This window comes from Salmo salar, chromosome 10 (assembly GCF_965601325.2).
Source record: "Salmo salar chromosome 10, fSalSal1, whole genome shotgun sequence".
NCBI lineage: Eukaryota > Metazoa > Chordata > Actinopteri > Salmoniformes > Salmonidae > Salmo > Salmo salar.
This window is the reverse complement of record NC_138300.1, coordinates 112558694-112584916: the sequence shown is the minus strand read 5'-3', so window position 1 is coordinate 112584916 and position 26223 is coordinate 112558694. Positions and strand designations below refer to the sequence as shown.

Here is a 26223-nt window from a genome sequence, read left to right as displayed (position 1 = left end):
AGCTGTGGAGGCCTAAGGGGAGTCGGTCCACTAGCCCCACTGCTCTCCTGGACACCATCACACCCCCTTCAAACTGTGGGGCCAGAGCCCATGACCATGGCCTCACCATCCCTCCCTATCTGCCAATGACTGGAATGAACTACAAAAATCTCTAAAACTGGAAACACTTATCTCTCTCACTAGCTTTAAGCACCAGCTGTCAGAGCAGCTCACAAATTACTGCACCTGTACATAGCCCATCTATAATTTAGCCCAAACAACTACCTCTTCCCCTACTGTATTTATTTATTTTGCTCCTTTGCACCCCATTATTTCTATTTCTACTTTGCACTTTCTTCCACTGTAAATCTACCATTCCAGTGTTTTACTTGCTATATTGTATTTACTTCGCCACCATGGCCTTTTTTGCCTTTACCTCCCTTATCTCACCTAATTTGCTCACTTTGTATATAGATTTATTTTTCTACTATATTATTGACTGTAGGTTTGTTTTACTCCATGTGTAACTCTGTGTTGTTGTGTGTCAAACTGCTTTGCTTTATCTTGGCCAGGTCGCAATTGTAAATCAGAACATGTTTTCAACTTGCCTACCTGGTTAAATGAAGGTGAAATTAAAAAAAATAAAAAATAAATCTCAGGGGTGGCAATTGACCCAGAGGAGGAGAAGCAAATCTCAGATGGTGAGTTTCAATGTTTTTTTGCACTACTATTTAGAAAGTTATAGAGGAGAAAGCTTGGGGCTGTAGTGAACGGATGTACAGTATTTAAAGTGGGAATGGTGAACTGCATTGTATTTATCCAATGTGTTGTACACCTGTCAGAAGTTGACTATATTCTCTAGTCTTGCTTGCCAGACTCATGGCGCTCCACACCCCAGTTGTGTGGGAGATACACTGGGTGTTTCGAGAGACTAGGATTCTCTAACTATAGGATTGTGTGCTGTGTACTGTTTTTACTCCTGACAGAGGCCAAGCAGATGAAGAAGAACAAGAAGAAGAAGATTTACGGAGTTTCTTCTCAAGGGTTTGGAAGACCCTTACATCTTGCGTCCCCTCATGCCACATCAGGGACTGAATCTAATCAAATTAAATAAAAATTAAATAAAATGTTATTGGTCACATACTCATGGTTAGCAGATATTAATGCAAGTGTAGCGAAATGCTTGTGCTTCTAGTTCTGACAGCGCAGTAAAATCTAACAAGTAATCGAACAATTCCCCAACAACTACCTATACACACAAATCTGAAGGGATGGAATAAGAATATGTACATATAAATATATGGATGAGCGCTGGCCAAGCGGCATAGGCAAGGTGCAATAGATGGTATAAGGTACAGTATATACATTTAAGATGAGTAATGTAAGATATGTAAACATTATTATTAAAGTGGTATTGTATAAAGTGTCTAGTGATCCATTTATTATAGTGGCCAGTGATTGGGTCTCAATGTAGGCAGCAGCCTCTCTGAGTTTGTAATTGCTGTTTAGCAGTCTGATGGCCTTGAGATAGAAGCTGTTTTTCATTCTCTCGGTCCCAGCTTTGATGCACCTGTACTGACCTCACCTTCTGGATGATAGCGGGGTGAACAGGCAGTAGCTCGGGTGGTTGTTGTCCTTGATGATCCTTTTGGCCTTCCTGTGACATCGGATGCTGTAGGTATCTTGGAGGGCAGGTAGTTTGCCCCTGGAGATGCGTTGTGCAGACCTCACCACCCTCTGGAGAGCCTTGCGGTTGAGGGTTGTGCATTTGCCGTACCAGGTGGTGATACAGCCCGACAGGATGCTCTCAATTGTACATCTGTAAAAGTTTGTCAGGGTTTTGGGTGACAAGCCAAATTTCTTCAGTGTCCTGAGGTTGAAGAGGCGGTGTTGTACCTTCTTCACCACACTGTCTGTGTGGGTGGACCATTTCAGTTTGTCTGTGATGTGTATGCCGAGGAACTTAACTTTCCACCTTCTCCACTACTGTCCCTTCGATGTGATCCCTCAGCTGTTTCCTGAAGTCCACGATCAGCTCCTTTGTTTTGTTGACTTCAACTCATTCCAATAGAGTGGGCTCACATCAGGGTGTCATCAGGCCAGGGTGTCCTCAAGCCAGGCACATCAGGTAAAGCTTGTGGTGCTGGGCCAAAATCCAAGCAGAGATGTCTGCCAGACACAGAAATAACAATAAGCATAACAGTGATGACAGACCAGGTGAGGATGTGACAGAATCAAGTCATTTTGTGTACAGAGAGAACCAAAGGGGACCTGGCACTTAGGCCTGTTAACTTGGACACCAGTAGTGAGGAGGTAAGGTGCAGATACTGACCCGTTCCATGTCACCTGGTAGGATGCAGCTACATGTCAGGTGCAGACCCTGAGTATACATTAATATAAATATACAGGTAGAATGTCTGTAAATCAGCATGAGTTGCAGCAGGAGTAGTCTCTGCATCGTAACACCATCAGTAAGGCTCTGAACTTCACATAAACTTGACAAACCGCCATGCAACATGGCAAACGTTGAAGCCAACTGAACACACTGCTAGTGTACATCATTGGCATCAGCTGATGGAGGCTGGAGCCTGGAGACAAAAAAGTGCATTCATTTTGATCGACTATTTGGACAAAATACTTAGTCAGCAATTTGAGTGTGTATTTTCACAGAGTAGGCTAATAGTTTGACTATCAGGGATTTCAGTTCTTGCCACTGTGGGCCTTTCTCACGTAAGATTCACAGGTAAAATGAGCATGGGTGATGAAGATTTATGCTTTTTACAGCTAATTCACAATGCAAGATGACAGTACCATCTAGTGGGAAGAATTAAAGCATGCATGGTGCTGTAGGAACTATACCATATACTGCATATGTGGTCAAATATAGGATTAATATACTCAGTGGCGATTTTAGCATGTAAATGTTGGTGGGGCAAACTCAATTTTTTTTTTTGTTGATGCATGCCAGCAAAGCCACTATACAAAACACTAAACATTACATTAATTCCACTATAACAGTGACAAACACTGCCAACAAACTGTTAGTGCCCACATAAAGCTGTCATAATGGCAGAGCTTTCTTTTCAGCACCATGGAGTGAATCCTTACCACCGCTACACCTGCCTATCAGCAGAGCCTTGTCTGGCAGCGAAACAGTTAATTCAGCCTCATTTACTGCCTTTTTTTTTTTTTTTAAACATAGCTGATATGGCTGACTTGCTTAAACAAATGTGGTTTGTACTGACAATTGAAATGTACAAACTATGGCATAAGGGAACGATGAGCAGATAATTAATCTGTAATTTCAATTAAGACATTAATGAGTGAGCTAAGATGGATATAGTCAATATAACTATTTGTTCAGAACTTTTGAAATGTACAGCGACAGAATTCAGAACATTGGCCGTTCTTACAGTATTCTCCCTGTACACCAAGTAAGAACCGTAGGATAAATAAAGGGGGCATATAAGCAGACAATGAAAGCTCTTACAATATGTGATGATGATATTTCTCGAAAACAGGCTATGTACACCACCAAGTCAGAACAGTAGGCTAAGTTATGAGGGAAAGGGACCAATTATTAGGGTGAGGCTCATGGGCTTCTAACGACACAGCATACACTTAGTATTACTTTCTTAGCTACAGTATACATGTCTCCATGGCATATTACATCATTTATGGACTCACTTGAAAAGGAAGGTGACGCAGCAGTCCTTCTTGTGGGCATAAATGTTTTACATTCTCTGGATTTATGGTGCTTTCAAGACAACTGGAAAATCTGAAAAAAACAAGATTTAATCATGATGTCAGTGATCTTCAGGTCGGAGCTCTAGAAAGATGCCTGAGTTCCCGACATGGAATTCCGAGTTGGATGACCTTTCAAAACATATTTTCCCAGTCGGAGCTAGTTTTTTTCCCGAGTTCCCAGTTGTCTTGAACTCACTGAAGTCTGAGATTTCCCAGTTCTGAGTTTCCAGGTGTTTTGAACGTGGCAGCAGTCATGCTGGATTGACAGCATTGCCAATGTGTTCAACCTTTTCTGGCCCATGGTGTTGCATTTGAATGTTTATTTTTTAAGCTTGGAAAAGAGACCCTTAAACCAAGACTTGGACCACACACCCTCTCCACTGAAAATCAGGCTATTGATTGCTTTGTAACGCTTGCATTTAGCCACTGATTCCTTCCAAATCACTCATGGTTGAATTTGCGATTCCCAAATTGTTGTGTATTGTTTATGAGCACCGATACGTTTGATCTATATTTTCTCTTCATATGACAAGGATTAAAAAGGATTTGTCAGTAGATTGTCGACTTGATTCATGATGACTGCTAGCTAAGATTTTGAAAGTATCCAGTCAAAGCTACTGTAGATATAACGTGATTTGACGTAATTTGATCTGTGGCCAATGACCTTGAGCCTTCTTGGATTGACACTTCTAATGTAAATCAATCGCAGCACCCAAGGGGCTTGAATTTTCAAGTTCTCCCTGTAGATTTTGCGGTGATGTAGTGTCCCCATGAGTGACAGAACACTGAGCCAATCACGTCGCAACTAGAGAACATTACCAACCCCTACGCTCTGTATTTTCCGCTTGCTGCCCCAGCACCACAGAAAGCGCTGATCTAGGCCGATACACCTGCATTTTGGAGGCTTCTTACTCAAGAAAGTAAAAAGGAAACAATGTTTGTATGTGGCTTTATTAACAAAACTTTCTTTTTTAATTACATTGTTTGCAAACTGATATGTGACACTCATTAATGCCAAAATATCTAGATTTTTTTTGTATATATTTTTTTGCTAAACAGGTGGGGCTCAAAATAAAGGGTCACCACTGAATATACTGAACAAAAATATAAATGCAAAATGTAAAGTGTTGGTCCCATGTTTCATGAGCTGAAATAAAAGATCCCAGGAATGTTCCATATGCACAAAAAGCAGATTTCTCTCATATTTTGTGCACAAATTTGTTTACATCCCTGTTAGTGAGCATTTCTCCTTTGCCAAGATAATCCACCCACCAGACAGGTGTGGCATATCAAGAAGCAGATTAAACAGCACGATCATTACACAAATGCACCTTGCGTTGGGGACAATATAAGGCCACTAAAATAACCGACTTCAAAGGGCAAATGCTCACGTTCGATGGCCACTGGCACGCTGGAGAAGTGTGCTCTTGGGATGCGTTGAATCAACGTGTAAAACAGCTCCTCCAGTTCCCGCCAATATCCAGAAACATCGCACAGCCATTGAAGAGGAGTGGGACAACATTCCACAGGCCACAATCAACAGCCTGATCAACTCCATGCGAAGGAGATGTGTCGTGATGCATGAGGTTTTCTGATCCACTCCCCTACTTTAAAAAAAAAATGTTTTTAAAGGTGTCTGTGACCAACAGTATCTGTATTACCAATCATGTGAAATCCATAATTTATGGTCTAAGGCGTTTATTTAAATTGACTGATTTCCTTATAAGAACTGTACACTTAACAAAAGAGGACTGCACTGCTTATGAATAACAATGAATCCCTGATTGGTGAAGTGACATACAGTTTTTAATAGGCCTGCACACCAATCAAAAGCAACTAATATTGTCGCGTCCATTTACTAGTCGGAATTAGGAAACTCTGATATTTCCGACTTGCTAAATGGTTGTAGATTTACACGTGCCGCGTTCAAAAATCCATCAGTCGGAAATGTCCGAGTTTCCTAGTTCTGACTAGGATATGAATGCGGCATTTGTTGCCGAAATTGTGGGAATCCTCCCATTTGATGACGTCAGATGTGTCTCCTACAAGCTGGTGGTGCCGGAAGAAAAGATGGCGGATCATGAAGAGCAGTTATCTGATGAGGCGAAGGTAAGATGTCATTTTTAGCATCTCTTGATTTGATGACATGATATAATGTAGGTATGTGTATGCGTTTATTAAAAATATGAATCTACTGTGCATAAACGCTGTATAAACAGACCGCGATTTCTCGCTCTACTAGTCTATATTTTTAGCTCGGCAGCCTCTGCCCAACTTCCGCTCCTTTGCGAATCTCAAATGGAGACTCCTTGTACGGTCCTATCTCTGAAATAGGAACCATGCAGCGTATAACAAATAAACCAACGCTAACATCTCACCCTCCTAATCGTGAATCTTGTAACCAACGCCGTGCTGTAATTTGTTTCTTTATCGCTTTGTGTGATCATGTCTTCAACTTCTCACGATTGAGCAGATAACGTTTAAGCAAGTCTCCACCTCGATCTCTACACGCCCTGTTAGTGTTCTGTATTGTTGCAAGATATACTGATCATGTGCAATTTACTGCTGTTTGTGTGTGACGGATATGACCAGTGTTGAATCTCGGATTCAAATATTGCTAAACCAAGCTGGCTAGCATGATATCATTGTCACTAGAAAGCTAGCTAAACTGAGATGACAACAGTATCGCGGGTTGGCTGTACATTCTCATTTCCTTAAAAGGAATAGCAGTAAATTAACCACCACACTGCATAAGAAATGACTTCAGATCAATGTTCAACATTATTCATCTTCAACTAGTTTGTCCACCACATCTTAACGTCAGAAGTTTATTAGGATTTTGACAGGGCATCGTCCAATGGGTGTGGCTCCCTCTTCCCCATCAGTCACAGACATTAGCTAATCATGCTAGCACGTTAATTATTGTTGGTTGAGTGTAAGGACTGAGCCACCATATGTCGCCGAGATGTAACTTAACATTTCCAGTACTGTCACCCCCCCCCCCCCCCCCCCCCCCCCACACACACACCCGACCCAGTAAACCACAACTTCAAGTCTAGCTGGCTTCACTCATGATATCCCCACACATATTTGATCTAGTTAACGTTAGCTACAGTGCATCACTGTTGTCAGGTAGTAGGAATACAACGTAAGTAATGCTATTTAGGCCATTTATTTTGCATTCAAGTCTTCTCATGTTAGGGAAACTCTTTCAGCAGCCAACCAGCTGTTCTAGTGTCTCAAATGAATTTATCTAAAGACTCAAAGTATTCATACCGCTTGACATATTCCACATTTTGTTGTTACAGCCTGAATTCAAAATGAGTTAAATAGATGTTCTTTCACCCTTCTACACACAATACCCCATAATGACAAAGTTGAAACATGTAGTTCATTTTCCATATATTTCAAAAAACATTTATCTAATTTACTTATGTATTCACACCCCTGAGTCAATTTTTGTAGAAGGACGTTTTGCAGCAATTACAGCTGTGAGTCTTTCTTTAAACGCTGTCAAATTGGTTGTTGATCATTGCTTGATTGCTTTTTTCAAGTAGGTTTAAGTCAACTGTAACTCGGCCACTCAGGAACATTCACTGTCTTCTTGATAAGCGACTTCAGTGTAGACTTCCAGTGTAGGGCGGCAGGTAGCCTAGTGGGCCATTAACCGAAAGGTTGCTGAATCGAATCCCCAAGCTGACAAGGTAAAAATATGTTACTCTGCCCCTGAACAAGGCAGTTAACCCACTGTTCCCCGGTAGGCTTTCATTGTAAATAAGAATTTGTTCTTAACTGACTTGTCTAATAAAAGTTACATAAAAAATGTGGCCTTAGGTTATTTTCCTGCTCAGTGTCTTTCTTTTTTTAATCCTGAAAACTCCCCAGTCCTTAATGATTTATAAGCATACCTATAACATGACACTACTATGCTTGAAAATATGGAGAGTGATACTCAGCGGTGTATTGGATTTGCCACAAACATAACACTTTGTATTTTAGAACAAGAATACCACATTTTTTGCAGTATTTTGAGCCTTGTTGCTAACAGGATGCATGTTTTGGAATATTTGTATTCTGTACAAGCATTCTGTCAATTATGTTAGTATTGTGGAGTAACTACAATGTTGTTGATCCATCCTCAGTTTTCTCCTATCACAGCCATTGAACTCTGTAACTGTTTTAAAGTCACCATTGGCCTCTTAGTGAAATCCCTGAGGGGTTTTCATACTCTCCGGCAACTGAGTTAGGAAGGACACCTGTATCTTTGTAATGACTGGGTGTATTGATACACCATCCAAAGTGTAATTAATAATGTCGCCATGGTCTAAGGGATATTCAATATCAGCTTTATTGTTTTACTTATCTACCAATAGGTGCCCTTCTTTGCGAGGCATTGTAAAACCTCCCTGGTATTTGTGGTTGAATCTGTGTTTTAAATTCGCTGTTCTACTGAGGGACCTTACAGATAATTGGGTGTTTGGCGTACAGATAATTGGGTGTTTGGCGTACAGAGATGAGGTAGTCATTCATGTTAAACCCTATTGCACACAGGGTCCATGCAACTTATGTGATTTGTTAAGCAAATTTATTTTATTTTATTTAGGCTTGCCATAAAAGGGGATGAATACTTATTGTCTCAAGACAATTCAGTGTTTTTTGGGGGGGTTTTTTACTTCAAAAAATCTAGTTCTACTTTGACATTATGTGGTATTGTGTATAGACCAGTGACAAATCTAAATAAATCCATTTAAATTCAGGCTGTAATGCAACAAAATGTGGAAATAGTCAAGGTGTGTGAATACTTTCTAAAGGTACTGTGTCTGAGGAGCTAATGATGCATTAATGTGATGCATTAATGTGTGTGTTGACATTTGCCTTGTCTCGTTATCTCACATCCCTTGACAGCCAGTTAGCTGTCAGGAAACAGCTGCCATGGGTGTAGATGCAAAAGTCATAAACAAGTCCCTTTTTTTCTTTTTTTTTTTCAATAACCAAATTGACAAACAAGTTATTTGTGAGACCTTATATTTGCTGCTAGGGACTGATTTATATCTCTTGAGGTGGAATACTTTTTCAGATTTGGCTTTCCTAACCATTAACATTACTGTGATATTTAGGGAAGACGGAGTTACCCCTCTGGGTTTTAGTGAACATTTGAACAAACAAAGTCTACGTTTTTTAAATGATTTAAGGAAGGAACAGTCAACGCCATAGTCGTCAAGCCATTTTTACTTCAAGTGCCCTTACGGTGCAGGCCTGCCAGCTTCCTTGTTACGGCAGAGATGAGCATCAGAGGAGATTGGCATTAGTCTGTTTGCGCTCCACTTAAGAGATGCTGCTGAACGTATCGTATCCTACCGCTGTTTCTTAGCACTGCCAGATGTGAACCTGCGTACATGTCATCTTTTAAAATGCGTGTTGATATACCCAAGTGAGGGTTGAACTTGTTCAAAGTGCCAGAGCGTACCATGGAAAAGCCTTAGCTAGAGACAATGCAGTGGTTTGTCTTTCAGAGCCCAGCAATTGCAACAATGTGGCCTAATGGCATAGAAGGCTTTCCGGCGTAGCCTACTGAATGTAGTAGGCCTATGTACGCCTAGCTCATTGAGTGGGCTCGAAGATTGCCTATAGATGGGTTCATATGGGAAGGTTAAGTGCAGCCTCACAGAGCCAGTAGGAATCGAGCTGGCAAACTACAGATATAACTGCCCAGCCCCAGGGCTGTCTCTCTGGTGTCGCCCTCATATACCTACTTGACCACTGTATCACTGTCCGCAAGTGTCTGCTCCACCCTGACTTTTAGTGACTATTTTAAACCTCAGCCATTTTAACATGGCTTACTTTGAAACTGAGAACAATGTTTGGGTGTTTGTCATTTAGCCTAAGTAATCTGAGACTTTTTACAGGAGATTGTTGTCAAGTAGACTACTCTAATATACAAACCATGGTTATCATGGCTGGACTTACAGCCACACAGTAAACATCATGATTTCTGTAGGATTGGCCTACTTCTCCTGTGTGTGTGTTTGTGAAGAATGCAGGGCCTAAGGAACACTTCTTCTCTTGTCTGTACGTGTCTTCCCTGCTGTGATAGATTTGGATGTGCAGGAGAAACAACCCTGGTGGTGCTATTCAGTCTGTAAACAGCTCCACATATAGCCTGGGCCTGCTACAGTATGACTCTGGGGTGGAAATACAGAATATCTGTTCCTTTTTAAGTGTTCACAATCTATTTGCTGTGTTACTTCTGGATTTCTTATCTTGGCAGCAGGGTGCTTTAGCCCCCCCAGCCCAAAGAAACATTCAGGCCTGCAGCGCAAACAGTAGGGCCCTATAAAATCTGCATTGCGGTTGGAATCACGGAATCCAGACATTAAAACCGAATTCAACAATATTCAAAAATGTGAACTTTGTATGAAATCAACTAAATGTATTGAACTTTTTCGAAAATCCATTAATTTGCCCAAGTTAATCATAAGACATGAACAAAATGAACCAGTGATTTGTATTTTGCTGCAACTTTCTGAAAGAGCACAGGAATGCGCATGTCTAGTCTACACTTTGTGTAGCCATTAACGACAATGCTAATGATAACTGTCTGCTGGTACATGGAAAGGCTTCCTAAAAACCTTCTCAATTTAAATGTTAACTACAATGTAGCCTAGACCTACCTGGCAGAATATCATTTGCCTCAATCTAGTGGCCATTTATTTAGAAAACTCTGCAATCACTTGAGTGCTATAGAAACACCACTAACCAAACAATACAACCTCATTCCAAAATGTCTTCGATTTTTCCCAGACCTCAAGTGGTCTCCTGATGTGGTTTAAGCATTATTGTGGACTTAGAACATTACATTTTGTTGTTTTTCTATTAAACGTGTGATAAAAAAATAAACCTGGAAAAACACAATGGAATCAGGCAAAAAATCTAACATTTTATAGGGCCCTAAAACAGCAATATCATTCAGTTGAAACAAGAATGAACTAGCCTAATTCTGAGTTTGTTTAGGTGTCGGGCAGTAGTATTGGTAAGGGAAACACGATCTGCATTTGTTAAACTAACCATAACAAGACCAAGGGCTAGAATGTCACTGGTCTCAAGTTGTTCAAAGATGAAGATTTGTGGAAGAGCGACTATAAACAGCTCAATGGTAGACGTGTGTTTGTCCTTTGCCCCATTTTATTTTAGAGGTTCTGGTCCAGTTACTTCCAGGGGGATGATTATCTTCTTTATTTGTGGCTATTCTTCTCATCGCCTCAATGGTTGTGGCAGGACAGAGGACCCTATGCTTGCTACCCATGTATTGTTTTTCTAGTTGTACTGTGCTCAAGGTGCCTATTCATATATCACAAATATGGGGATGGATGAGAGGTGCCAGGATGGAGGATTTAGCCCCCTGGAGTATATATCTATAGGATGCCTGCAGGCCAGATACACCCCTTCCTCCTCCCTCATGGTTTAGGGTTCTGGAGTGTCCTGATAAGAAGTGTGATTCTGGGATTAGGGATGGTGCTCTAGAGCTGTGTTTTTTGGAATAACAAATGCACCTGGGAGTGTGAATGTGGTGAAACCGAAACACAACATCACTGGAGGACAGAGAGAACAGCTGGTGACTGTCTGCCCAGGAGCTTACAAACACTAGGCTCCTGCAGGGGGTCTCTCTCTGTGTGTGTGTGTGTACGCATGCATGGCTTTGTGAATGTGTTAGGCTATCGTCTAGGCCAAAATGTGTTTTAGAAGATTATAGCGAGTAGGGTGGGTGTCTAATTCCATGGCCAAATTTGAAACAAGATGATTTTAAGTCCTTTGTTGGGAGTTGATGGAAGTGTCAAAAACAAAATCCTCCTCGGAGCCGGTCTGTTCTCAGTGTTCCTGTGAAATGACCTCATTGTGTGTGCCCGCCCGCCTGGGAGTGGGTGTGATCCAAACCTAGCATCACAAGATCAAGTATTTAATTCTGTGGACACGACAGCTCCAGCTCTCTCACACCAAACAGCCAGTTAGTCAGAGACACAGCAGCATCTCTAATAAAGGACATGGTAAACATCTATAAAGGTTGCTACCATCAGTGTTTGTCTAAATACAATCCGTTGGGTGGCGTAATAGTGTAGTTATTCAGATAATCTTGATGAATTATTTTTGTCTCTGACGCTAAGTGATTTCAGTTTAAATGTCGACTACTAGATTGTCATGCTGCAGCCATATGAGGCAGTAGGCCTTTACTAAACATACTAAGTATTCAAGTAATGGTTGGCCCTTTCCTCACTTCTCGTTTCTACTGATGTTACTGCAGGGTAGACAGTAGCACTCGATGAAACACGACCACTTCACTTACCCTTTTAGCTTTGAATGGTATGATCATTAGCTGTCAGATTTAAAGTGAGGGTCACAAGTTTGTCAATTTCCTTCAGAGGTTTTGCCTCAGGCTAGCCCTACTGAGGTGACACCAGTGCCCCCCTTGTCCCAGGCTGTCACTGTCAGGTCAGCTGGCTAACTTCTAGCCTTCCTCTCCAGTCTCACCTAGTCCGACTCCTTGATCTTCACTATGGTGGGGTGCAAAAAGACCCTCAAAGCAACCTGGTGGCGATCACAGCATGCCTCTTACCACTTCCAGCAGGAATATCTCACTGATCATCCCTAAAGACAACACCTCATTTGGCCGCCTTTCCTTCCAGTTCTCTGCTACCAGTGACTGGAACGAATTGCAAAAATCGCTGAAGTTGGAGACTTTTATTTCCCTCACCAACTTTAAACATCAGCTACCTGAGCTGCTAACAGATCACTGCAGATGTACATAGTCCATCTGTAAATTACCCACCCAATCTACCTACCTCATCCCCATACTGTTTTTATTTACTTTTCTGCTCTTTTGCACACCAGTATTTCTACTTGCACATCATCTTATGCTCATTTATCACTCCAGTGTTAATCTGCTAAATTGTAATGATTCGCTCCTATGGCCTATTTATTGCCTACCTCATGCCTTTTGCACACACTGTATATAGACTTTCTTTTTTTCCTACTGTGTCATTGACTTGTTTGTTATTGGCTTGTTTATTGTTTACTCCATGTGTAACTCTGTCTGTCACACTGCTTTGCTTTATCTTGGCCAGGTCGCAGTTGTAAATGAGAACTTGTTCTCAACTAGCCTACCTGGTTAAATAAATTAAAACAACTTCTCACTTCAGTAAATCAGTTTCAATTCGATAAAGTTGTGATTGAATGTGGAAGAACAGTTAGTGTGTTTGCTCTGTCTGAAATACCTGCATTGTCTCCTGTTATGACACACACACTCTGTTAAAGAATAAAGATGGCCAAGTGATTATGATATTATTATTGTGGGCCAGTGAATTACACTGAATTGATAGTCATTTATTGAGCCCATTTCTTTTTAACCAGGAAGTCAGCTGGTGAAACAGATGCATCATGGACCATGGTTTAGTAACTAACTACTTACATGGTTTAAATTGGTTTCATGAGAATCACCCCAATAGAGTCCTAATTTAAGTGCATCATGCCTTTTATTCACGCCCAACAGACGTCGTGTTAGTGTCGCTACATCAATGTTAACAAAGTGCATTGGTAGGGTAACGCTATAATGGGGTCGAATAAGGGTAGGCCTAACGTTTTTTTTTAAAGACGAAGTTCTCTTACAATATAGACCTGACTAAGAGTAGCAGTGAAATAAAAAGGCACAGCATCTCACGATGCTAGGCTATAAGAAATACTTTGCCAAGATCAATTGCAGACTACTTGTCTCCAAAAGGCAGTACTGGTGAGTTTCAGATCTTGACAACTGATGAAACAACACCTTCAGGCTCTGATCAGGGCCTACACCCAAACAAGGGCACTGCGTTCATCCACCTCTGGCCTGCTGGCCCCCCTACCTCTGAGGAAGCACAGTTCCCGCTCAGCCCAGTCAAAACTGTTCGCTGCTCTGGCACCCCAATGGTGGAACAAGCTCCCTCACGACGCCAGGACAGCGGAGTCAATCACCACCTTCCGGAGACACCTGAAACCCCACCTCTTTAAGGAATACCTAGGATAGGATAAAGTAATCCTTCTAACCCCCCCCTTAAAAGATTTAGATGCACTATTGTAAAGTGGTTGTTCCACTGGATATCATAAGGTGAATGCACCAATTTGTAAGTCGCTCTGGATAAGAGCGTCTGCTAAATGACGTAAATGTGAATAAGAGCAGAGTTGAGTACATGTAGCTGAGGAACGAACGCTCAACTCTGTTATATCGAGGCACAGTTGAGTATGGATAAATGGGCGAGTGATTTGCTAGCGACAACTTATTTTTTACCTTTTGACTAGCCAAGTCAGTTAAGAACATTTCTTATTTACAATGATGGCCTAGGACCAGTGGGTTAACTGCCTTGTTCAGGGGCAGAACGATAGGTAAATGTAAGCATTTTAACATTTAAAAATCTGTTTGTCCTGTACAACTACGGTTCTTCCGCAGGGTGCTGAAATTCATACTATTAATAAACCTTTGAATACAACCACCGACTACTTCCTAATTTGTGCCAATTGAATCTGTCAAGGCAGCGAAGTTACGTCTCCAGTTGAGCAACACCAATTAGGAAAAAGTCAGTTGTATTCTAAGTTTTATTTGAAAGTATGAATTTCAGCACCCTGCGGAATGACCACAGTTGTAAAGGTAAAGCATTTCCAGATTTAAATGTTACCAGTATTGACTGATGGTGACTCTGTTGTAAGCAAATCGCGTTATCAGCTCTGCCTCGATATAAGAGAATGGAGTTGAACGGTCCTCGGCTGGTTTAAACCGAGCACAGCAGATAACACTGCAGCGCCACTACGGGGCTTTCAATGAACGTGTGTTTACATTACTCTGAAGCATAATAAGGGAGGCCTGATCCAAATGGCTCCATTTTAGCAATGAACACTTATTTTACGAAGACAACGAAGACACAAGAATCCCAGAGCACCTCTCTTGCTTTCACCCTATCATCACTCATTAGTGAGAATCAATCTGCAGCCGCGCTGGGATCCAAAGCTCTCATGCAGACCACTAATAAGGGCCCCAGGGAGAGGCACACTTTCCCAGCCTGTCAGTCCAGGGGAGGTGGGGAACAGGGAAGATAGACTAGCCAAGCCCTACCCCTCGCAGAGAGAGGGAGGGGTGCACTTCACTACTAGGCTCCTCGGCACATTTTCATGCCCTTATATGGTCATGAGCCACCAGGGGAGGGAGGGGCTGCCTGCCCCGCGCTGTCAGTTTCACATGTGACCTCCAAACAGGAAATGTTGTGGTGTAGCAGGGGACAGACACAGTTATGTTATGAAAAGTGGACAACTCTCTGGGTGCATGGTGGCTGAGAAGTGAGAATTGTGGTTGTAAACCCACTGTATTTATCCATGCTTTGGGCTTAGCAACAGAAAATACAGTTCTCATTAGATGGGATTTCTTGTGTGTTTCACACTTCCCCTTATTGACAAGGTTTTTAATAACTAACGTAATCATGATAAGAGGGGATCCTCCCTCTACTGAAACCAAGTGAAACCAAAGCCAAATGACCATAAATGGATGAAAACACATCTACCTGATATATCTATCGTTGTGACATTACAAATAAATTACTTTAAACAACAAACAGATTTTAATTATTTTACCTTGGAAATCATTGCACACGCTATAGAACAGCAGAGTATGCATAACATTTTTGTATGTTTATTTGATGAGTGTGCTGAAATAGCAGTGGGCTGGATTCTAACCAGGCACTTTTTCTCTTACCATGATGCTCCTCTGTTTCATAAACAAAACAATAACAAATAAGCCGGTAATGCGGATGTCAGCTTTAAAGTGTCTGTCTTGCTGTTTTGTAGGTACGCATAGCAGCAAACTTTGTCATCCACGCCCCACCGGGAGAGTTCAACGAAGTTTTCAATGGTGAGAGTTTGTCTGTGTGTGGGGGAGTTTATGTGTGTGTGTCTGTCTATCGCCCAAAGTCAGGATACTGGTCTGAGCGCCACAACTCACAATTTACCTGCTGTAACGCCACAGTTGTAACTGGAAGAGCATCCAGTCACAGCATCATGATGAGCGTGTCACTTGAGATGATATGACACAGATAACCCTTCATCTCGAAACCACACACTGCAGAACAGACTTCTCTCTCAGTATCTCAATATTTCTGTCTCACACCCACATGCACTGTCTAGTTTTCTACTAGCCTGTTGCGGAGCATTTCTGAGAGGGAGAGACTGAGTTGCTGGCCCATAATCCCCATCAGACCATGCACTATGCTCCTAACATAAAGAATGAATGACAGAGAGTCATCACAAAGGCCAGACTGAGGATGTTTCTCAATATGCATACTACCATATTCCACACTCATGCTCCGAGTGCATTCTCCCAGGACGTTCTCTGGAGTACGTTCTTGTGAGGACGAGAGTGTGGAGAACACATAAAACATTACATTTGAGAAAGCACTCCCCCTACTGTATTACCTCATGCTGCACCTCTCCATTCACTGACCCTTCTTCCAGCCAGGACAATGGCAACAATCGACGAAACCAGATATACACAATGCAAACGTTTTACAACATAATTATTAGTTAGATATCTGAGTATCGTAATAATCTAGTCAGTGAGTTATACAGGCAAAAATAACCTAAAACTAATGTTATGCAAGGTAGATGTACATTTTTCGTTTGTAGTTACCAATTCTTCGTGGCGATCTAGCTACCTAACAGTAGTATCTAGCCAGTAAGCCCTATTGATTTATGGGTTTGCGATCAGGTAAACATGCCAAAATTAACACCATATAGCTATTAACGTACCAAGATAAAATATTGTAGTCTTGCAACATATGAGATGTGAATAGGCAACATTTCATTCTGAAGTCGGAGGGTATTTTCACTTTGCTTCAGCTCAAATTTCAATACATTTAGCGTAATATTTATTAGCATACTTTCAGATGTATCCTTCAATATGTACAAACGGGAGTACGCATTCAAAGTGCCCTCCATGCTTCGCATACTTTGATATGGACAATTTGTGTGCTTGGAGCATGGTAGTATGCATTTTGAGAAACATCCCGACTCTCTGGGTCAGTAGGGCAGCCTTGCCTTGAGGCCTCAGCCCAGTGCGTATGAACACACGGGCCGACCGGAGAGGGACAAAACCAGGGACTATTTAGCACATTGGCACACAGTAAAACACTGCCTCCCAGTTAGTGGTCACACAACAAACTACCTTCCAGTTAAAGTGGGGACTTACAAGTGGGGGCTTGAAGAGACTATTTAGAGGGGGCATTCCGAGGGCTGTGTGCGTGTATACTCCTGCCCCCGTCCATGATTAGCTTTGTCACCTCGGAGTGCCTCCTTTTCACAGCCCAACACACACACACACACACACACAGTGTCAACACTTCCCCTTTCATCTCTTTGACTTCACAGCCCTTTACAGTGTGTGAACTTGTCATGGCTGGTTTAGCTTCATCCTAGGGCTCTCAATTTGAATTGAACCTTTACTGGATCAGTGTCCCTAAACCGGGATGGTTGTTGCTCAATATGCGATCATTTGACTAGAAAACGTTGTATACAACAGCCAACTTTTCAGGACATAGACATGTCTTTATATGGGCAGAAAGCTCAGATTAACAAGAATTTAACTGCAGTGTCCAATTTACAGTAGCTATTACAGCAAAAAAATACCATGCTGTTTGAGGATTGTGCACAACAACAAAATGCATCACGGCAATGCTATTACCGTAGCATTTTTGTATCTACTCTATAGTTATGTACTTAAATGTATAAATTGAACAATTTGGCACATTTGGGCAAACTCCTGGCAGACTTGATGCAAAATTTTGTGTAGTGAGGTAATTCTTCACTGGATCAGTCTGAAACTTTGCACACACGCTGCTATCTTGTGGACAAAATCTAAGTTACACCTAGGCTCCTATCTTAATGTGTATGGCCTTTGTCTTACATTTCAAAGATGATGGTGGAAAAAAATATATAAAAAAGAAAAAAAAACATGCATTTTCTTTTACCAGATCTAATGTGTTATTCTCCTACATTCACATTTCCACAAACTTCAAAGTGTTTCCTTTGAAATGGTATCAAGAATATGCATATCCTTGCTTCAGGTCCTGAGCTACAGGCAGTTAGATTTGGGTATGTCATTTCAGGTGACAATTGGGAAAAAAAGGGTCCGATCCTTAAGGGGCATTTTTGGCATGGGGAAACATGTTTACATTGCCAAAGCAAGTGAAATGGATAATAAACAAAAGTGAAATAAAAAATTAACAGGAAACATTACTTACGAAAGTATCAAAAGAATGAAGACATTTCGTGTGTGTGTGTATAGATAGATATATCACAGTGTTGTAACGATGTACAAAAGGGAAAATAAATATGGATTGTGTTTATTCTTCACTGGTTACCCTTTTCTTGTGGCAACAGGTCACAAATCTTGCTGCTGTGATTGCACACTGTGGTATTTCACCCAATAGATATGGGAGTTTATCAAAATTGGATTCGTTTTCAAATTCTTTGTGGGTCTGTGTAATCTGAGGGAAATATGTGTCTCTGTGGTTGTACATTTGGCAGAAGGTTAGGAAGTGCAGCTCATTTTGTGGGCAGTGTGCACATAGCAAGACCTGGCTCTCGAGAAGACAGGCTGTCGGTCTCTCGCTCTTTTGGTCTCTCTCTATTCAATATAAAGGGCCTTATTGACATGGGAAACGTATGTTTACATTGCCAAAGAAAATGGAATAGACAATTAACAAAAGGGAAACATTAGTAAACATTCTCTCTCTCATGGGCTTTGTCATGGGAAACATGTTTACATTTGCCAAAGCAAGTGAAATAAACAGTCAAAGTGAACAGTAAACATTTCACTCAACCTAAAAAAAAAATATAGACATTTCAAATGGTATTATTGGCTATGTACAGTGTTGTCGTAATGTGCAAATAGTTGATGTATGAAAGGGAAAGTAAATAAATAGATTGTATTTACAATGGTGTTTTTGCTCCACTGGTTGCCCTTCTGTCTGTGAGTTTTATCCCCATGCTAGCTCTGTGACTGGAATGTTTATGTATGATAGAGAGGGATGTGATTTGATGTGAATCCTTCTGTGTGCTGTAGGTTTCTGAACTCTGACGTGTGGTTCTGTACTTCCCACAGATGTACGATTGCTGCTCAACAATGACAATCTGCTCAGGGAAGGTGCAGCACAGTAAGTGATGAAATATAGACCCGTAGTCTGCTCACGTCATAAACGATCAACAGAATGAGTATATTATTAACCAACTAGAAAGATGACCTCTTTGTTTTTCCAGAAAGTAATTCATTATTGGCACTGATTAACCTTGTACCTCTTCTGTCTGTTTCATTAGTGCTTTTGCACAGTACAACGTGGACCAGTTTACCCCGGTGAAAATAGAGAGATATGAAGAACAGGTAGGACTACAGTGAAACAAGACTTGCATGTTTTTCATCAGATTTCACAATGCACAGCCTTTATCGACTCAAAGCCTATAGATGCTAGTGACTCCAGACCTGGTATCATTAGAAACAAAGCACAATGGGGATTAACAGCTCTAGTCATGGGTTCTGAGAATAACTACATAAAGGAATAAAGCCTAGTGCCTTCAGACTTACCTTAGGGATCATGTATTATTCAATGGACTGGATATTAGCCTTGTTGCATATTGATTGTATTATGTTTTAGACACAAACAATAATTCCTCTTCTAGTACTATGGTGGTACTATTCCAGATCGTTGTGATGTTGCCTAGGTAACACAATGATATATCAATAAATGTTCTGGTTAGCACACTAGAATGAGTATCAGGAATACAGTGCATTCGGATAGTATTCAGACCCCTTGACTTGTTCAACATTTTGATACGTTAGCCTTATTCTAAAATGAATTAAATTGTTTTTTTTCACTCATTTATTACAAATAAAACAAATCACATTTACAGAAGTATTCAGACCCTTTACTCAGTACTTTGCCACAGCGATTACAGCTTCGAGTCTTCTTGGGTATGAGCCTGGCACACCTGTATTTTGGCAGTTTCTCCCATTCTTCTCTGCAGATCCTCTCAAGCTCTGTTAGGTTGGATGGGGAGCGTCGCTGCACAGCTATTTTCAGGTCTCTCCAGAGATGTTCGGTTGGGCTTTGGCTGGTCCACTCAAAGACATTCAGAGACTTGTCCCAAAGCCACTACTGTGTTGTCTTGGCTGTGTGCTGTCTTAACGCTCCTGTGAAGATCTGAAGGATCAGGTTACAGTGTGTCCGCTCTACAGCGTGCTCTCTCTCGTAGAGCGGGAAGTCGGCTGTTTTATGGTCGGTCATAAAATACACAGCCTCTATGCTCTGTAGTGTTCCAGATTGGAATGGAAACTGTGGAACACGGAGAAACACTTGGACATCAAAAGTTTGGATAATTAAACAATATTTATATTTTCGAGAATGTGCGAGTGGTCCGTGGACATTTTAAGGGACAGGCATGACGAGTGTGTTTCATTTGGTGATCTCATGAAGGACAGGAAACACTCATTACTGTCTCTTTGGGTTGTCTTTGTGATTAAACAAGCTATTTGTGAAAAGATGTGACGTTAACCCATATTTTCTCATTTAGAAGGTTTTCATATAGTTAACAAAATCAGCGCCCACGTGAGCACAGACATTACATCAGCGTCATGGAACACCCCTTTTCCCAGAAGTGCATAAAACCAACTTCCGCCAAAATTTACATTAGACCAGAAAGCATGGAGCTGTGGCTACATGTTGAAATGGTTAAGAACTACAACTTTATAGGCCACGGAGACCATACAGCATGTAGCGTTGGCTACTCGGCTGGAAATGGTTAAACTCAGACTATCAATCGCTACAGAATAAGAGCAAATCCTAGACTTAGAATTACTGGTCTGCAGCTGGAAATTACGTAAGTCTAGTACGAGAATACCGACAACCGCGGAAGCATCTATTCTATGTAACGACCATCTGTACGCCTGATGACTCCATTACAACAGACACTATCCAGAGCCTCTGAGAAAGCGACAACTACGAAAGACATTGTGACTTCTGGGGAAGTTAACCAGAGACTCTATGATGAACTGACTCTCCTAGAAAGCCAGCATCCCAGAGTCTCTGATTCACAGTTGATGTTGAGACTGGTGTTTTTGTGGGTACTATTTAAAGAAGCTGCCAGTTGAGGACTGTGAGGAATCTGTTTCTCAAACTAGACACTATTGTACTTGTCCTTTTGCTCAGTTGTGCACCGGGGCCTCCCACTCTTTCTATTCTGGTTCGAGCCAGTTTGCACTGTTCTGTGAAGGGAGTAGTACACAGCATTGTACAAGATCTTCAGGTTCTTGGCAATTTCTTGCATGGAATAGCCTTCATTTCTCAGAACAAAAATAGACTGACGAGTTTCAAAGAAAGGTCTTTGTTTCTGGCCATTTTGAGCCTGTAATCGAACCCACAAATGCTCATACTCAACTAGTCTAAAGAAGGCCCAGTTGTATTGCTTCTTTAATCAGAACAACAGTTTTCACCTGTGGTAACATAATTGCAAAAGGGTTTTCTAATGATCAATTAGCCTTTTAAAATTATTAACTTGGATTAGCTAACACAACGTGCCATTGGAACACAGGAGTGATGGTTGCTGATAATGGGCCTCTGTACGCCTATGTAGATATTCCATAAAAAATCTGCCGTTTCCAGCTACAATAGTCATTTATAACAATGTCTAAACTGTATTTCTGATCAATTTTATATATTAATGGACAGAAAGTGATTTTCTTTCAAAAACAAGGACATTTCTAATTGACCCCAAACTTTTGAACAGTGGTGTGTATGTATATTTTTATTGGGGGGGTTAAAAATTGAGACCTGCTTTGTCATTATGTGGTATTGAGGGAGGAAAAAAATGATTTAATCTATTTTAGAATTAGGCTGTAACATAATGTGGAGAAAGTCAAGGTGTCTGAATACTTTCCGAATGCGCTGTAGATCAGGAAAAAAGAGGCAGAGAGAGAAAGGAGAGCATAACTCTTTCCTTCCCTTTCTCCCCTTTTTATCTCCCTCTTCTTGCCTTCCTACGGATCTCCCCTCTCAATCTCTCTCCAGGTCTTAATCACAGAGCATGGAGACCTGGGCAATGGGCGGGTTCTTGACCCTAAAAACAAGATCTCTTTTAAGTTTGACCACCTGAGGAAGGAGGCCAGTGACCCGCGGCCCCACGATGTGGATGGCGCCATGGAGGGCTGGAGGAGTGCTGTGGATGGTGCTGTCCGGGCCTACGTCAAGGAGCACTACCCCAGCGGAGTCTGCACTGTACGTCTGGGCTGCATAACACCCATCTTCTTGATCCTGCGCTGTTAAATTTGTCATTTTATCATGTAATGTGAATTAACTGAGTACACTGAAAATGTGTCAAATCTCCCCTTAGATTTACGGCAAAACCATAGACGGACATCAAACCATCATCGTGTGTATCGAGTGCCATCAGTTTCAACCAAAAAACTTCTGGTATGTATGGACTTAAGAATTTAAAGATGCGAGATGAAGTATGTTTGTGATTTTAGTTTTCTAGTCATGTAAATGGCTTCAAACTCCCTTCAGGCAGAATCCAAAAATATTTAGCCTGTAAACCTTCTATTGTCTGGTTTACACGCTAATCACTGTTCAAACACCATCTTAGCTTGCTTTTTTTTGCTACTTGGCTAACCAGTGCCTGTTGGTTTAGAGATTGTTGGCCTCCCATTACCTTGTTGAGCCAGCCCTGATCAGGCTAATATAATTGAATAAGGACCGTGCCAATCCTCTTTGCGGTGGGTTTTACTGAGCCTAAGGCTCCCTGAGTATAATGATCTTACAGCTTCTGTACAAGATCTGATACCTCTTAGGAAAGACTGCTATGTAGTTGATAGAGGGGGAGTGAGAGAACACTCAACACACACTTTGAGAGCTTGTAGACGTACTAAATACTTAATTTCTTCTCTCTTTGTAAAGGAACGGACGTTGGAGGTCTGAGTGGAAATTCACAATTGGCTCCTCCACCACTCAAGTGGCCGGCATCATGAAAATCCAGGTGTGTGTGTGGGCGCATGGTTGCGTGTAAGGTAATTGAGTTCCAGACCATTGCACACTAATCACACACTACTCTCGGTCTGGTTGTAGGTTCATTACTATGAAGACGGCAACGTTCAGCTGGTCAGCCACAAAGAGGTCCAAGAGTCGATGTCCATTTCTGTGAGTACATCACTAAATGGAATACGTGTGGAAAAACACGTCAAAACATGTACATGCGCGTTAGTATGTATGTTTGACAATCTATTATTTGAACCTCTTGATTCACTTCCTGATTTCCACTTGGTTCCTCTTCACTAGAACGAAGCTGCAACTGCAAAGGAGTTCATTAAGATCATTGAGGCTGCAGAGAACGACTACCAGGTGTGTGGGATTGGGAAAGCTTTGACATGGACACGTGTGACTATAAAGTAGTTGCTGTAATATTTATAACACAAGATACTGAAGCATCATATTTTGTGACAAGTAATGTTGATGACAAGTGTTGTTCATATTCTTTTGTAATGTCAATACACTGTCTCTGGAAACCATCACCGTGTGACAATTCCTGTCAATTGTGTTTTTTATTGTGACACCCCAAAGCCCAAATGAATTTCCCTCCCCTCTCTTACCCCGTCAGACTGCCATCAACGAGAATTACCAGACCATGTCGGACACCACTTTCAAAGCCTTGCGCCGCCAGCTTCCCGTGACGCGCACCAAGATCGACTGGAACAAGATCCTGAGCTACAAGATCGGCAAGGAGATGCAGAACGCTTAAAACAAACAAAACGGAAAACCCCAACATTGCATGACTGGATTGTTGTATCGTCTTTGTACAAATTAGATTAATGGGGGGCAAAAAAAGGTTTGGTCTCACAGAAAAAAGTCTACTTTTATGAATGCTTTTATACAGACACTGTTAAAAACATAATCTGTATAATACATAGATGATAATCATGATATTATTATTGGCAAAATAGGATGTGGAGGACGACGTAGTACATAAAGGAGAGGGTGGAGCATAATACGTCTCAATGTATGTGTGCAATATTTATTAATATGGTGGTGAGCCCACACCTTTTCTTTGACCCAAAGAAAAACAATTCCAATTGTAATGATGAAACGATTATTTTTTGAGGAGTATCACTGTAAAATATATTTAGAATAGGACTTTATTGGCAAATACAGGATAAGAGAATCCTCTACTGTACAACACGGTTACTGTCTCATACTGTTAAGAGTCCCTCAGTTGTGTTCAATTGCTCGTACTTTTATGACATCATAATGACATCTTTTGCACAAGCGGTTAGTCACCTTTGCCAATGTTGACCACTCAAAGGTTCTTGTTACACTTCATATTGGTACTCTCCCCACGGTTTGCCTCATACGTGAACATCTCAAGCTTGCGACCCTCCTGGCTAAACTGCAGTTTAACTCCCTGACTTCTGAACTGAATGTTCATTTAGCAAAAAAAGGAGAAAACTTGACAAGCTTAATTAACAAGTCTTTAATTGCTACTAAATGTTGAATTTAAATTTACAATAAAAGGTAAAAGTATCACTTTCTCCCCAGTGCTTATTTTTTATTAAAACAGATCTGACTTATAACATGGCACATTGTAATATATACCTGTATTAAACATCCTTGTCTGACGGTTTGGTAATTTATTTCCTTGATTAATTGTGATCAGTAATGACTATGTTGCATTAAATGATATTTTCTATTTACTTACTAACTCCTACTTTGTACCAGTTTTTCACTCTCTTTAATGGAGTTTGAGAATGGCCACGTTCCAGGCTACCTACAATGCAGATGTGTTGCATAGATTATCAGATTCCTGCAATGAACATTGCTCATCCGCCTGCAACTAGCAGACTTGTAATTATGTGTGCAGGGCTAGTTGAACGCATGGCTAGTTGAACTCTTCATTGAGACAATGCTGAAACATCAATCCATGGGTGAATCAGTGCCACATTTTTAATTTGTGCCGAAATCACAATGGAAGAAAAAATATTACAAATTCAACAGGCCATGGTGTGAAATAGGCTTTTAGAAGTACCTCAATGGCAAATAGAAGTCCTAAAATAATTGCCTCCACGTTTTTATGATTGGTGCTTTAATGAACCCAAAAAATTGTTATTTCTGGTTTGTTTATCAAAGTCAGCTGGCTAACTCATTGAACCTGCTTTGTAGTATACCCCTCTATAGATGTATTTAGTTCCACATGTGGCAGAAGTGTTTACCATTGTACTGTAAAATCCCTATCAATATGACTTGATCATCTGCTCAATGTGACCGCAGAGGATTCTGAACAAAAATATAAATGCAACAATTTTCACAGATGGTACTGAGTTAAAGTTCATATGAGGAAATCAGTCAATTGAAATGAATGCATTAGGCCCTAAACAATGTATTTCACATGACTGGGAATACAGATATGCATCTGTTGGTCACAGATACCTTAAAAAAAATGGGCCTCACAATGGACCTCAGGATCTCGTCACAGTATTTCTGTGCATTCAAATTGCCATAGATAAAATGTAATTGTGTTCGTTGTCCGTAGCTTATGCTTGCCCATATCATAACCCCAACGCCACCGTGGAGCACTCTTCACAATGTTGACATCAGTAAATTGCTCGCCATACACGTACGTGGTCTGCAGTTGTGAGGCCGGTTGAAAGTACTGCCTGATTCTCTAAAATGACGGAGGCGGCTTATGATAGAGAAATGAACATTACATTCTCTGGCAACAGTTCTTGTGGATATTCCTGCAGTCAGCATGCCAATTGCACGCTCCCTCAAAACTTGAGACATTTGTGTTGTGTGACAAAACTGCACATTTTAGAGTGGCCTTTTATTGTCCACAGCACAAGATGCACCTTTGTAATGATGTTTAATCAGCTTCTTGAGTGTGGATTATCTTGACAAAGGAGAAAAGCTCACAATAACATGGATGTAAAAAAAATTGTGCACAAAATTTGAGAGAAATAAGCTTTTTGTGCATGTGGAACATTCATGGGATATTTTATTTCAGCTCATGAAATATGGGACCAACACTTTACATGTTGCATTTATATTTGTGTTCAGTGTAGGTAGCCTGGAATGTGGCCTCTGTGTAGGTTTTTCACTTTACACTTTAATTCAAATCCCTCATATCTAAGTTACATAAATGTGCACATGTTAACCACATGACAGAGTAGAATAAAAACTTTAGTAAATCAGTTTATGTGATGCTAAAAATGACAACAGATGAATTTATAGATAGAGGCTCTAGGGCAAACATACAATGTAGTATATGACTACCTTTTTGAGTACAATCCTCAAAGCAGCTGGATTCAAGATACACTACATCTGAAACATAACTTGGCTGACTGGCACGTATTCCCCCATATTGATGAGGGGGAGAAGCCCTGACTTCATTATATAAGTG

At 41.0% G+C, this 26223-nt stretch overlaps 1 protein-coding gene across 1 annotated transcript; it reads left to right on the top strand.

Moving 5' to 3' along the window:
- The first annotated feature begins 5624 nt into the window (after positions 1-5624).
- On the top strand, positions 5625-24445 carry LOC100380720 (F-actin-capping protein subunit alpha-2). Its single transcript, XM_014125643.3, has 10 exons — positions 5625-5835; positions 15583-15646; positions 18893-18944; positions 19105-19168; positions 21849-22055; positions 22171-22250; positions 22734-22812; positions 22902-22973; positions 23112-23174; positions 23431-24445. The coding sequence occupies exons 1-10, from the start codon at positions 5704-5706 to the stop codon at positions 23569-23571; spliced, it is 954 nt and encodes a 317-aa protein (XP_013981118.3). The 5' UTR covers positions 5625-5703; the 3' UTR covers positions 23572-24445.
- Positions 24446-26223: the final 1778 nt, after the last annotated feature.